The sequence below is a fragment of the Myotis lucifugus genome, unplaced genomic scaffold (assembly GCF_000147115.1).
Source record: "Myotis lucifugus unplaced genomic scaffold, Myoluc2.0 scaffold_465, whole genome shotgun sequence".
Lineage (NCBI taxonomy): Eukaryota > Metazoa > Chordata > Mammalia > Chiroptera > Vespertilionidae > Myotis > Myotis lucifugus.
This window is the reverse complement of record NW_005871513.1, coordinates 239,871-252,268: the sequence shown is the minus strand read 5'-3', so window position 1 is coordinate 252,268 and position 12,398 is coordinate 239,871. Positions and strand designations below refer to the sequence as shown.

Genomic DNA, 12,398 nt, shown 5'->3' with positions numbered 1-12,398 from the left:
GGAAATGAAGTATGTCAAAAGTTTTTTAAATGAATATGAATGCCTAATAGTAGATAGTTGTAAAGGTAACAAATCTTTTATAAAAGACATTTTAAGTAAGGGAATTTGAATATTCACCAGATATATGATATTAAGAAATAAAGTTTTTAGGAGTAATAATTGTTATTTTGATTATATAGGAAAAATGTTACTAGAAATACATACATTAATAATTAATATGGTATGCTGTTTGGAAAATACTTAAATATATCAGCATAAAAAATGTTAAATGCATATGCCCCTCAGAAGAGTTTATGCAAAGCTGTATAATGCTTTGCTATTAAGACTTCAAAAAAGAATATTATAATCTGGGGGTCCAGGATTTGCATGGGTTTTTGATAAATTGAACTTGACTCATTCTACAAATTTATTCTGATGCATTAAGTAGCTGCTGTTTCTCATTATTTATGTAGTTCTTTGCTCCTCTTTTTTTAAAATATATTTTTATTTAAAAATTCAGAGAGGAAAGGAGAGGGAGAGAGAGATAGAAACATCAATGATGAGAGAAAATCATTGATCGGCTGCCTCCTGCACACCCCCAACTGGGGATGGAGCCTGCAACCCAGGCATGTGCCCTTGACCGGAATTGAACCTGGGACTCTTCAGTCCGCAGGCCGATGTTCTATCCACTGAGCCAAACTGGCTAGGGCTCTTTGCTCCTCTTAAGCCACTGTTGGCTAACCTTCTGTGCCAATTTCCAGGAAAAGAGGATGGCTATCAGGAGTAAAAGGTGGTATACAATAAGAGTGTAACTGTTATATTAAACAAGTAGGACTCATTGGGTACAATTTAAAAAATGTATGTGCCTTTGGTTCCAGAAATTCTATTTCTAAGGATTTATCAAGAAAATGAATCAGTATTTAAATTCAAGGCAAGGATACAGATAAATATATGACAATATAGTATTGTTTAAATACGTAACAGTACAAACATACACATAATAGAATACTGCCTTAAAAAATTAACATGCGCCCTGGCCGGCGTGGCTCAGTTGGTTGAACGTTGCCCCATGTACCAAAAGGTCACTGATTCGATTCCTGGTCAGGGCACATACCCAGGTTGCAGGTTTGATCCCCAATTGCCAGAGGCAGCCGATAAATGTTTTTCTCTTTCTTCCTTCCTCTCTATCTCAAATCAATAAAAACATAAAAATTAAAAATAAAAACCACTAAAATAATAATAACATGTAATGGAAACATAGTTAAAGTATGTTTTTAAAAAAGGATGTTGTGCCTGGCAGGTGTGGCTCAAGGGATTGAGCGTCACCCTATACACCAAGAGGTTGCTGGTTTGATTCCTGGTCAGGGCATAGGCCCGGGTTTGGACTCCATCCCCAGTAGGGGGCGTGCAGAGGGCAGCCGATGGATGTTTCTCTCTCTCTCCCCCTCTCTCTTCTTCTCTCTCTCTCTAAAATAAATATAAACATATTGTTTTAAAAAGGATGTTGTACAATAATCCCATTGTTACAAAAATTAAAAATGAGTCAGTTCATAAGACAAGATCAGGAAGTTGCAAGTGACATAGGTCATTTCAGGATGGTGGGATCATAGGTGATTTTTAGTTTCCTCCTTAATTTGAGTTTTCTAATTTATCAACAATGACTATGCATTGCTTTTATAAGAAAATATAATTTTTAATATTTAAAAGAAAATCGGAAAATATACAGATAGCATCATTACAATTGAAGTAAAAAAAAAACAACAACAACAACTCTGCACCCTGACTGGGCAGTCGGTTGGTTGGAGTGTCGTCCCATACACCAAGGGGTTTCCGGTCAGGGCACATACCTGGATGGTGGGGTCGATCCCCGGTTGGGGTGCATACGGGAGGCAACAAATCAATGCTTCTTTCACATCGATGTTTCTCCCTCTCTCCCTTCCTTTCTCTCCAAAATCAATTTTAAAAAACCACCTACTTGCACGGGTATGGTAAAAGTTCTAAAATATTAGTTTTGGGACAGTGATTACCCTTGGGGAGGAAGTGACAGGAAAGGGCCAGAGGGGAGATTCTGGGGAAGCGGGCTGACCTGTGCATGGCAGTGTAACTACTACCTCAGTCTCGGTAATGGTCACATGGTATCCATTGTATGGATGTATCATAATTTAAGCAATATCCTCCGGACTGACATTTAGGTTGCTTCTGATTTTTCTCTATTACAACTTAATATTTTAAAGCTTAATAGGAGCCAGATTAGAGAATTACAGACAATTTCCTATTTTTCTGTATTTTCAGTTTTCCATAACAGAAATCGATCCCTTCATTTAATAATAGAGAAAAAAGCCAGACCTTCTGTTTCCCAAAGCTAACCTTATGTATCAGAAAGGGTTTTTAAAAAACTAGAATCCCTACATGCACACAGCAGCTCTGGGTCCATGTCCCGCTCTACCACAAACTTCCACCTCCTAGGGTCTTTTCTCTCTTGTCCAGAACAGAAAAGGCCAGGCAGGGCCTCCCAGGCACACAAAGGCCCCTGGGAAGTGGGAAAGGGCTAGCCCAAGTAGCATGAAAGACAACTACTGTTTGAGATGACAAGTCACCTCTCTGGGCCCCTCCATTTCTGGATTCTGTGGCCCAGGACTGAGACAGACAGTGAGCTTTCCGGAGGAGATCATAGTTCCTAGCAACTCATGTCAAAAGGACGCCAATTTCCATAACGGCATATCTTTGTTGTAGACCAGGGGTCCTCAAACTACGGCCCGCGGGCCACGTGCAAATACAAATATTGTATTTGTTCCCGTTTTGTTTTTTTACTTCAAAATAAGATATGTGCAGTGTGCATAGGAATTTGTTCATAGTTTTTTTTTAAACTATAGTCCGGCCCTCCAACGGTCTGAGGGACAGTGAACTGGCCCCCTGTTTAAAAAGTTTGAGGACCCCTGTTGTAGACTCTGAAAACTACCATTGTTTTGCAAAGCACTTTAGATAATAAAATATAGTATGCTTATAAAGAAATTCAAGCATGCCATTAAAAATAAACCATTAAAGCCTCCCATACTCCCAGGGTAGGTAAGCACTGCTTAACACTTCTGTATACCCTCCCAGAAAATGTTATGTGCATACAAACATCCACACAGGGACGCACAGACTCCCCTTTCTGGACAAACTGGGCCGAACTCTCTATGCTATGAGGCTCTGTGATACATTATCATGTATAAATACTACCTCAATCCTGGTAATGGTCACATGGTATCCACTGCATGGATGTATCATAATTTAAGCAATATCCTCCGGACTGACATTTAGGTTGCTTCTGACTGCTCTCTATTACAAACAATGCTTAGCAAAAACAGCATTTATACACAGTCCCTGTATTCTTCTGTGACTTTTTTTTAAATGTGGTTGGCATGGATAAGTGCATATCTTCTTCTTTTTTTTTTATTGTTAATCCTCACCTGGGGATATTTTTCCATTGATTTTTAGGGAGAGTGGGAAAGAGAGGGAAAGACAGAAACATCAATGTGAGAGAAACACATCAATTGGTTGCCTCCTGCAGGAGCCCTGACCAGGACCTGGGCTGGGGAGGAGCCTGCAACCAAGGTACATGCCTTTAACCAGAATCAAACCCAGGACCCTTTAATTTGCAAGCCGATGGTCTATCCACTGAGCCAAACCGGCTAGGGTTCTTCTGTGACTTTTAAAAGATAAATTCCTATGCCCTAGCTGGTTTGGTTCAGTGGACAGAGCGCTGGCCTGTGGATTGAAGGGTCCCGGGTTTGATTCTGGTCAAGGACACATGCCAGGGTTGCGGGCTCCATCCCCAGTGGGGGGCATGCAGGAGGCAGCCGATCAATGATTCTCATCATTTTTGTTTCTATATCTCTCTCCCTCTCCCTTCCTCTCTGAAATCAATAAAAATATATGAAATAAAGATAAATTTCTAAATGTAAAACTAGAAGCAATGTTTACATAGATGCTGCCAAGCTATCTCCAGAACAGTTGAATCGGTTTCATGATCCTCTCAAAACTGTCAGAACACTTTTCATTTATTCCCTAGAACCCCGCCCTCCCCCACACACATACACACTCCAGTAATCTCTTAGGGACAAACAGGTAAATCAGGGAGTCAAAACCATAAGTATGATTAGAAACTTTAGAATAATTACTTTTATTTATTGTTAATTATAGAAGTAATAAGCTTTCAGAAAACTGAATCTTCCAAAATAGATCAGGTATCATCATCTTAAAGTAGCCTGACATTTTTTATTTGTCCCAATAATGAGATCTCTGTCTAAAACATGACCAAAAGGCCTTGTCTTATCATTTGAGTTTTTTCACTGCAATTGACAAGAATGGGCACATCTGTATGCTGCAGGTGTAACCCAGCGCCCCGCAGTCTGGCATAAGTCTCAGTAAACATACGCAGCATGAACTACTGCAGAGACGGATGGACAGGCATGTTGAGGTGTGGCTAAAAAATGACAACTGTTCTCTTGTTATCTTGACAACTAAGTCTGAAGGCACTTATGCATCAGTTCATTCCAAAAGTGGCTTTGATGACACTGTGGAATCTGTGCCTGGTCTTAACGAAGACTACCTCAAAAGAGGCGATGCTTTTCTGGGTATGTACATTCTGGTGTATATGTATATAAATGTATATTCAGTTATGCTCCAAAACTATCACAGTCATGTGGGACAAGACCTATGGCTCCTCACATATAAATCAGAGAGGTCAAGAGTACAGCCCCGTCCTAGCCGGTTTGGCTCAGTGGATAGAGCGTCGGCCTGCGGACTGAAGGGTCCCGGGTTTGATTTCAGTCAAGGGCATGTACCTTGGTTGCGGGCACATCCCCAGCAGTAGGCAGCTGATCGATGCTTCTCTCACTGATGTTTCTAACTCTCTATCCCTCTCCCTTCCTCTCTGTAAAAAACCAATAAAATTTATTTAAAAAAAAAAAAAAGAGTACAGCCCCTAGAATAAGACCCCCTTGAGTACTCACTCCAGCTCTGCTACCTTCTCTGTGAGCCCTCACCTGTCCGGGCCTTCATTTCCTCATCTGTACATGAGCAGAACATCACATCTCACTGTTGTGAGGACTCAAGAAGACTCACGTACTTTCAGGGTTCAGCAAGGCCCTCAGTAAACGGGACCTACTGCCTGTCTCTAACAGCTACAGCCGACCCTGAATCATACTGCGTTTGAGGCCTGCTGGGGAGACCCTGCCTAGTCCGAGGAGAAAAGCCTCAACAGAGTGAGCCTACCTCCCACTTGCATCCCACATGCCGGGCAGATGATTTTCCGGGGGGCATCCAAGGTACCTTGGTTTTCACTCGGACACTCCGCCGCACATTCACGGTGTCCCCTTTCATTCCGCGCTTATGAGATTTCTGTGGAGAAGGACAAACCCAAGGTCACTTTCTCACACGGCCGGCTGTGGTGTCACTCTGATGGATGGCATCCATCTCCAACTCTGCCAGGGAGCCTCTTCTGACTACGGCTGCCGCCGCCACTTCTAGATGACAGTCCTGCCTACCTTCTAGCCAGGCAACTGACCTCTGAAAGCAAGTGCGTTCGTCTGTCAAATCTTTGGAGTTAGGAGCGCGAGGAGGCTGAGCGGAGCCGTGTCACCCTGCTCCATGGCCTTCACCTCGCCCCACTGGCATGCTCCTACCTGGCTGCTGGTCGCTGCTGGTTTCGGGAGTTTTTTTATGTGGACGTGGACAGGGGTGTTCTCATCCACGTGAACATGTAAGGGGGGAGTTGAAGAGCGGTCCTTCATAGTTCGCTTCTGGCAGGCCAAGGGAGACAACACAAAAAAGGTTGATCTGTGGATGAGTAAACTGAGCATAAAACACAGAACTCACAGCCTCTGAGGGCCACTGAAAGCCTCGCCACCAAGCGAGCAGGACAGCTACTAACTACTGGCATGCAGGCAGGGACCAAGGCGGCAGTGCCGTGCAGCAGGCTCCTGCAGAGATTCCAGCGGAAGACCATCAGACACACCCAGGTCCAACTGCGAGGAGGGTCTGCCAGACCCGCAGGTTCTACAGAAGAGCCCAAACCCAGGCCCCAGGTGCTCTGAGCTGGATCTCCGTCCCAGCCTGCTGGAATGCAGAGCTCTTCCTTGGACTCAGTGCAGCACAGCTGGGAAGCAGACGAATCCTTCTACGCCATGATCTCTACTGGGCATGCGTGTTAGCACAGCAAACACACAAAATGATTACGGGGCACAATAAAGCAGGCAGCAGGCAGGTAAGAGACGGTGAAAAGAGAGAGCTGGAGGAAATGCCAAGGTGAGAAGGTTGTATTGATTCTAAAAAAGTATAAACAAGGCAAAACCCCAGCTACATGCCCCTCACTCACCATCAGCTCCTATCCCCTCCCCAATCTTATTTTCTTCTTCTTCTTCATTATTATTATTATTATTTAAATCCATTCCAAAGACTTCTGGAATTTGTCCAGGTGTAAAAAACCTCCTCAACCCGGCAGCCTTACCACAAGCAAAACCACCCCCAAGCGATCAGCAGAACATGCATGCAGGCCCCTAGCAAAGTGCCCGGCTACAGCGGGGCCAGCCGGTAAGGCAGCTCCTGGAAAAGATGTGCAGAAGCGCTCCTGGCAGGGCTGCAGACTGGAGGGCTGCTCCGTGTGCGCATCACCTACCGTCACGGTCACACTGGGTGCGCCACAAGCTGTCCTCAAGACCTTTTTCTGCGTGAGACTTGTTACTCCGTTCTTCCCACACGATGGAAACCTGCACCCAGGTATAAGAACCAGATTATTACCAGAAAATTAGGGTTCTTCTATTGCTTAGATCTCCCAAAATTATACACTACATATGGCGGGTAACAAGTTGGCGGCTAGGAGAGCCGGTCTGGAATCACTTGGCTTCTTTGACATGAGCACCAAACAGGCATGGTGTGCCGGGCATTGGGATGGAAAGAGCAGGGGTGGCATTCGCAGGCTGGCCTTTTAACCTGCCATCGCATCACATGTATTGTGACCTTTTGCTGGGAAGCCCAGCTGTCATCCTGCCAGGTGACAAGGAATAGGCAGCACATGAGCAACAGCTGGGGTAAGGTGAAAGGGCCCAGGACAGTGCCTGGAGCAGAGGTGGCTCAGGGAATGGCTGACAACAAAACACAGAGCAATAAGCTCAGGAACAAAGTCCCTGTGCCTCAAATTCATAAAATTAACAGTCAAATCTTCAACAGAATGAAAAATTACTAGTTCCCAAAATACCCCACTTGATACTTTTGAGCTCCTAAGAAGCAGGGTTATTTTTGTTTTGGGTTGTTGTTTTTAAATACCATGTGTAATTCATTGTGCTTACACACAAACAGCCCTACCGCCAGATTTGCAAATGTAGCAAACATTTAATCTCCCAAATTTGGTAGTATTACATCCAAGAATTCCAGGATGGGAAGGGACCTGAAAAGTTCATTTGATCCATTCTACTGACAGCCTCCGACAGCCCCAAAATATGACTCCGCCCTCCCCACAAATACCTGGGAAAATAATGCAACATAAAGTGCAATATAAAAAATCTTGAGCCTTTTATCATGGATGGAACTGGAGAGCATTATGCTAAGTGAAATAAGCCAGTCAATGAAGGAAAAATACCACATGATCTCACTCATTCATGGATAATAAAGACCATTATAAACTTAAAAAAAAAAAACACTTGAGCCTTTTAACATGCATTTTGCTGTATCCTATTATACCTTGATTAAAAATGTATGTACTAATCATTTAACCAAGAAATGCCAAAATCTAATAGACAGCTGTTTTTTTTCCTTCCCCACCGAGAACATTTCTATTTACTTGAAGCCAGTAGATTTGGGTCATCTCCCCGCCTGAGCAGCCTTCCCATCAAACCGCTCCGACTCCACGAGCACCTTGCTAGCGGCCACATCCCCCTCCTGCATCACTGTCATGCATTTACACCTGGCCCTCTTTCAAAAAGGATGAGCCTTGCACTCCACTGAGACAACAATAGCAGCCCTATTCTGCTAACAGGAACTGGGACACCCCGGAAGAGAGGGAGGGAGTCGGGCAGAGCGGAGAATGTGTGCATGCATTTTTTTTTCCCTCCTTCCCTTTAGAAAAATGATTTCCACATATTTTGGTCCAGACTTCCAACACACCGCACAGAGAAGCTGAAAAGAGAAGCCTCCTTCCTGCAAGCCTGGCCCGGGGAGGGGGCGGGGGGCCCTGACCACCTTTCCCTGCCCTTGGGCGGAGGCGCCCCCCACGTTGGCAGTACCTGGGGGAGCCGCCTGAGGATGAGGCAGACATGACTAGGCATCAAAGCCGCAAAGGTGGGCAATGGGGTCAGCAGGCTCTGCTCAAGGGGACTCAGAGGGGCTTGTCAATGAGAATCTCAGGGGCCGGGCATCAAACGTCCTCTCTGAGGGGAGGAGGGTGGAAGCTTTGGGGGTGGCAGTTGGATGAAAACTTGGGAGGCGCTCCTCTCTACTGTCCAAGTCGCACAGCAACTGTCCTGCCAAAGTGGGGGGGAGAGAGGAGAGGCTGAGCGACCTGCGGGGCGGGGGGGGGCGCCAGGGAGTGCGGGGGGCAGGACCTCGGGGGGAAAGGCCCACCGCGCCCAGGCCCCACCCAGGAGGGGGGCGGGGGGCCATCAGGAAGGAAACCTGAGGTGCTGGCAGGAGAGAACCGCTAGGCCCCAAGTGGGCCCGAAAGGGCCGCAACCAGCGCAGCGAGCTGGGGTGTGTGGGGAGGTTCGCGGCGGGGCCGGGGCAACAGTCTCCTAGGAGAAGGGGCGTTCCCGCTGAATCGCCACCGGAGGGGCCAATAGTCTTCAAGGAGGGAAGAACGGGGCGGCGGGGACGGGGCGCTCGGCCGCGAGTGGGTACCGCCGGCGCGGGAGGGGGAAGCCCCTCGGTCGCAGCAGCGGCCGCGGGGATCGAGGGTCCGAGCGAGGGCCGGTTAGACGCCGGGCTGTGCAGGGAAGCGGAGCGGGACCCCGAGCGGGGGGCCTGAGGGGACAGCGCTGCGGCCAAAGACCGGGCGGTAACTGCCGTGCGCGGCCCCCGGGAGCGAAGGGCGATCCCGGCGACGCCCATCGGCGGGCAAGAGGGCGGGGGGCCGGGCTCCGCCAGCGGAGGGGTGACCACCCACCAGCGGGCAGAAGGGGACCAATTTCTGCCCATAGAGAGAAGGCGACGCCCTGCCGGGGGGCAGCAGAGGAGCGCGCCGAGCCCCGCCGGTCGCCAGGTGCGGAGGGGGCGGCCAGTTAGCGGGAGGAGAAGGCCCGCGCCGGGGGGCGGGGCGGGGGCCGGGTTCTGACGGGAGCGGGCCCAGCGCGCCAGCGGGCTGCCGGCGGGGGCGACGCGGGGGCGGGGGGCGGCGGGACGCGGCCCCCCCGGCCGGGACCATCGGGTCCGTGGGGACCGGCCCCGGCGGCGGCCGCGGAACGCCCCTGAGCGCCCTGGGTCCCACCTGCCGGCGGCCTCTCACCAGGAGCGACACGGCTGCGCCCAGAAACGCCTCCTTAAGAAGTCGTTGAAATTGGCGGCCAGGGTCGTGCCATGGAGACGCCGCGGCGGATGTAGTCCTGCTGCAACGGCGGCTCCTCCCCGCTTCCGCCTCCTTTTCCGACACCCGGTCGGGAGCTCGCCCATTGGCCAGTTCAAACCCCCCGGTGGGCCTCTCGGGTTTCGCCATTTACGCCCGGACCCTGGCGTCACAGAGATGCCCCGCCCGTCTTAAGCACCGCCCACTTCCGGGCCACGCTGCCCGTCGCCATGGAGACGCGCGACGCCACCGGCGGGCCCTGCCGCGCCGGCCCCAGGATTCTGGCCCCGCCGTCCCCCTCCGCCGCCTTTTTGGCCCTGCCGGCGGTCCTCCTCGAGTCCCCGAACTCAGAGGGGCGCCAGAACGCCAACCTGCTCCATTTGATACGTTAGTGGCCTGAGCGGCGCCCTGCTCTCGGGAGTCCAGCCCTGACTCTACCGGCTGTCGGTACAGAGATGGAGCACACCACCCACTCTCCCCTTCCCACATCGCCTCTGTCTGTGTCCGGACAGGAGGGAGGGTCCGAGACCCCCTTGCTCCTCACGGCTGTCCTGTACACTGAATGCCACTGTGTGTACAGACCTTCTGTGATGAGCTTTTCGCTGAGCCGCCATCTTCTCAACTATGTTTCACTGTCAGCCAATCCTGAGGGGCTGTCACGTGGCTCACGGTTCCGCCCTGGATTCTGGGAGACTCTACCATCCTCAGGGCCAGCCTGGCTTCCAGTTCCTCGACGTGCTCATCTCCAAGGCCTGCCCCGCACCTCAGCCAGGCACCTTCAGGGTCACACAACTTATCCACCCGAAATTTTAAACAGACCCGCTTTTCTGCATTGCTCTCACAGTCATTTTTCAGCGTCAGGGAGCGTTCCAGTCCCTTTGACCGGTTCATTTTCTCGCTGGTGAATACATGGTGGGTCCCCAATCCCTGGAACCCAACCATCTGAGGCTCTGCAAAGATCAAACCCACAAACCACTGGCCAGCAATTGTTCTATATGTTCCCAAACCCTTGCCCTTCCCCACGGTGGCTTTTCCAAACCTTTGCCTCTTCCCCATCTCATACTCCAGCTCTTCTTTTTCATGGAGAAAGATACAGCCATCAAGTGGGATACCCTCCACCTTCTCCCTCCCTCCCTCATCTTTGTTTTCCCCGCTCACTCTTAAGTCCCCCCTCTTCAGAAGAAGAGATGTCCTTCTTGTTGCCCAAGATAAGCTTCCTGCTTCCGGCCCAGGTCAAACACTTTTGCAAAATGTCTCTTGTTATCCCCAAGATAGACTTGTTTGTCAATGCTCCCACCTTCGTTGAAGCAATAAGTCCCTACTATGTGCTAAACCCAATGTGAGGGACACTAGGCCAACACAGCCCACCAGTCTGCAAGGGGCTCACAGCTGACCACTATAATGGGACTAGATCAGCGGTTCTCAACCTGTGGGTCGAGACCCCTTTGGGGGTTGAACGACCCTTTCATAGGGGTCGCCTAAGACCATCAGAAAACACATGTATCATTACATATTGTTTTTGTGATTAATCACTATACTTTAATTATGTTCAATTTGTAACAATGAAATTGGGGGTCACCACAACATGAGGAACTGTATTAAAGGGTCATGGCATTAGGAAGGTTGAGAACCACTGGACTAGATAATATGATTACAGCTTTTCCCTGCCCACCCACTGAATGATTTTGCCTACGTGGTTTTTCCCCTCCCCACCATCTGAGAAGCGTCCTTCTATGCCAATTCAGTTCTTTGGGGCTTTTGTCATGGAGAATCTGAGACAGGAAGGATTGAGAGAAACACACACACACACACACACACACACACACACACACACACTAGAGCTGGGTAGGAAGGAGGAGGAGAAGGGAAAGACCAGGAACAAGGAGGTGTTGGGATAGGGGTGCTGGAGAGAGAGCACAGGGACACCTGTAGTGTGTAAAGGATGTGGGATGGGGAAGAAAAGAGGAATTTTAAAAGTACAGATGTGGTCTGGGTATCGGCCCCTTTTGTGGGGTTTGAGCATTGTACGTACTTGAGTTATTCTGCTATTACTCTGGATTGCTAGACCGTGTGTTCTGAATGCAAACCACTCTAAGTCTGGCCAGCAACGGCTCCTTTCTTTCTTTTTTTAAATATATTTTTATTGCTTTCAGAGAGAGGAAGGGAGAGGGAGAGATAGAAACATCAATGATGAGAATCATTGATCTGCCTCCTGCACGCCCCCTACTGGGGATTCAGCCCACAACCCAGGCATGTGTCTGACCGGGAATCAAACTGCTACCTCCTGGTTCATGGGTCGATGCTCAACCACTGAGCCATGCTGGCCGGGCAATAATCATGACACATTGGTTGGAAAGCAGGTTGCAGAATGGGGTGGTCAGTAAGCCCATGTAGGAGCTTGGGGGCAGGGGGACATGCAAATATAAATTCATGGAGAAAAAGACTGAATTTTGGTAGAGGATACAGGAGCATTTCTTATGTTATTCTTATATATTATATTTTGGTACTTAAAAATGTTTTTACTGTAAACCATATATTCAAAAGAGGTTATGTGTTTTAGTTTGCTAGGGCTGCCGTAACAAAGTGCTGTACCACAAACTGAGTGACCTGAACAACAGGAATGTACTGTCTTCCAGGTCTGGAAGCTAAAAGTCTGAGATCAAGGTGCCAGCAGGCCTCTGCTCCCGCTGTAGGCGCTGGGGAAGCATCTGTGCCAGGCCTCTCTCCTGGCTTCTAGCAGCTTCGTGGTAGCAGAACTTTCAGTTTACATATTGTATTGTCCCTGTGTGCATGTCTGAGTGCAAATCTTTTCTTTTTTATTTATTGATTTTGTGAGAGAGAGAGAAACATCGATTTATTGTTCCACTTATTTATAGAATCATTA

General features: G+C 48.8%; 1 protein-coding gene across 13 annotated transcripts in view; it reads right to left on the bottom strand.

Annotated features, from left to right (window-relative positions):
• ODF2 (outer dense fiber of sperm tails 2) overlaps positions 1 to 9,702 on the bottom strand; it is a 31,996-nt gene extending 22,294 nt beyond the window's left edge. The window contains exons 1-5 of one of the 13 annotated variants that reach the window (XM_023744466.1): positions 9,458 to 9,702; positions 8,244 to 8,480; positions 6,641 to 6,731; positions 5,649 to 5,802; positions 5,239 to 5,364 (exon numbers count right to left, since the gene is read on the bottom strand). In XM_023744466.1, the coding sequence (XP_023600234.1) occupies positions 5,239 to 5,364; positions 5,649 to 5,756 (234 nt within the window). In that variant the 5' untranslated portion in view covers positions 5,757 to 5,802; positions 6,641 to 6,731; positions 8,244 to 8,480; positions 9,458 to 9,702. Of the gene's footprint in view, positions 1 to 5,238; positions 5,365 to 5,648; positions 5,803 to 6,640; positions 6,732 to 8,243; positions 8,481 to 9,439 lie in introns of all 13 variants that reach the window. The other 12 variants (XM_023744463.1, XM_006103136.3, XM_023744465.1 and 9 more) reach the window with 12 other exon arrangements.
• Positions 9,703 to 12,398: the final 2,696 nt, after the last annotated feature.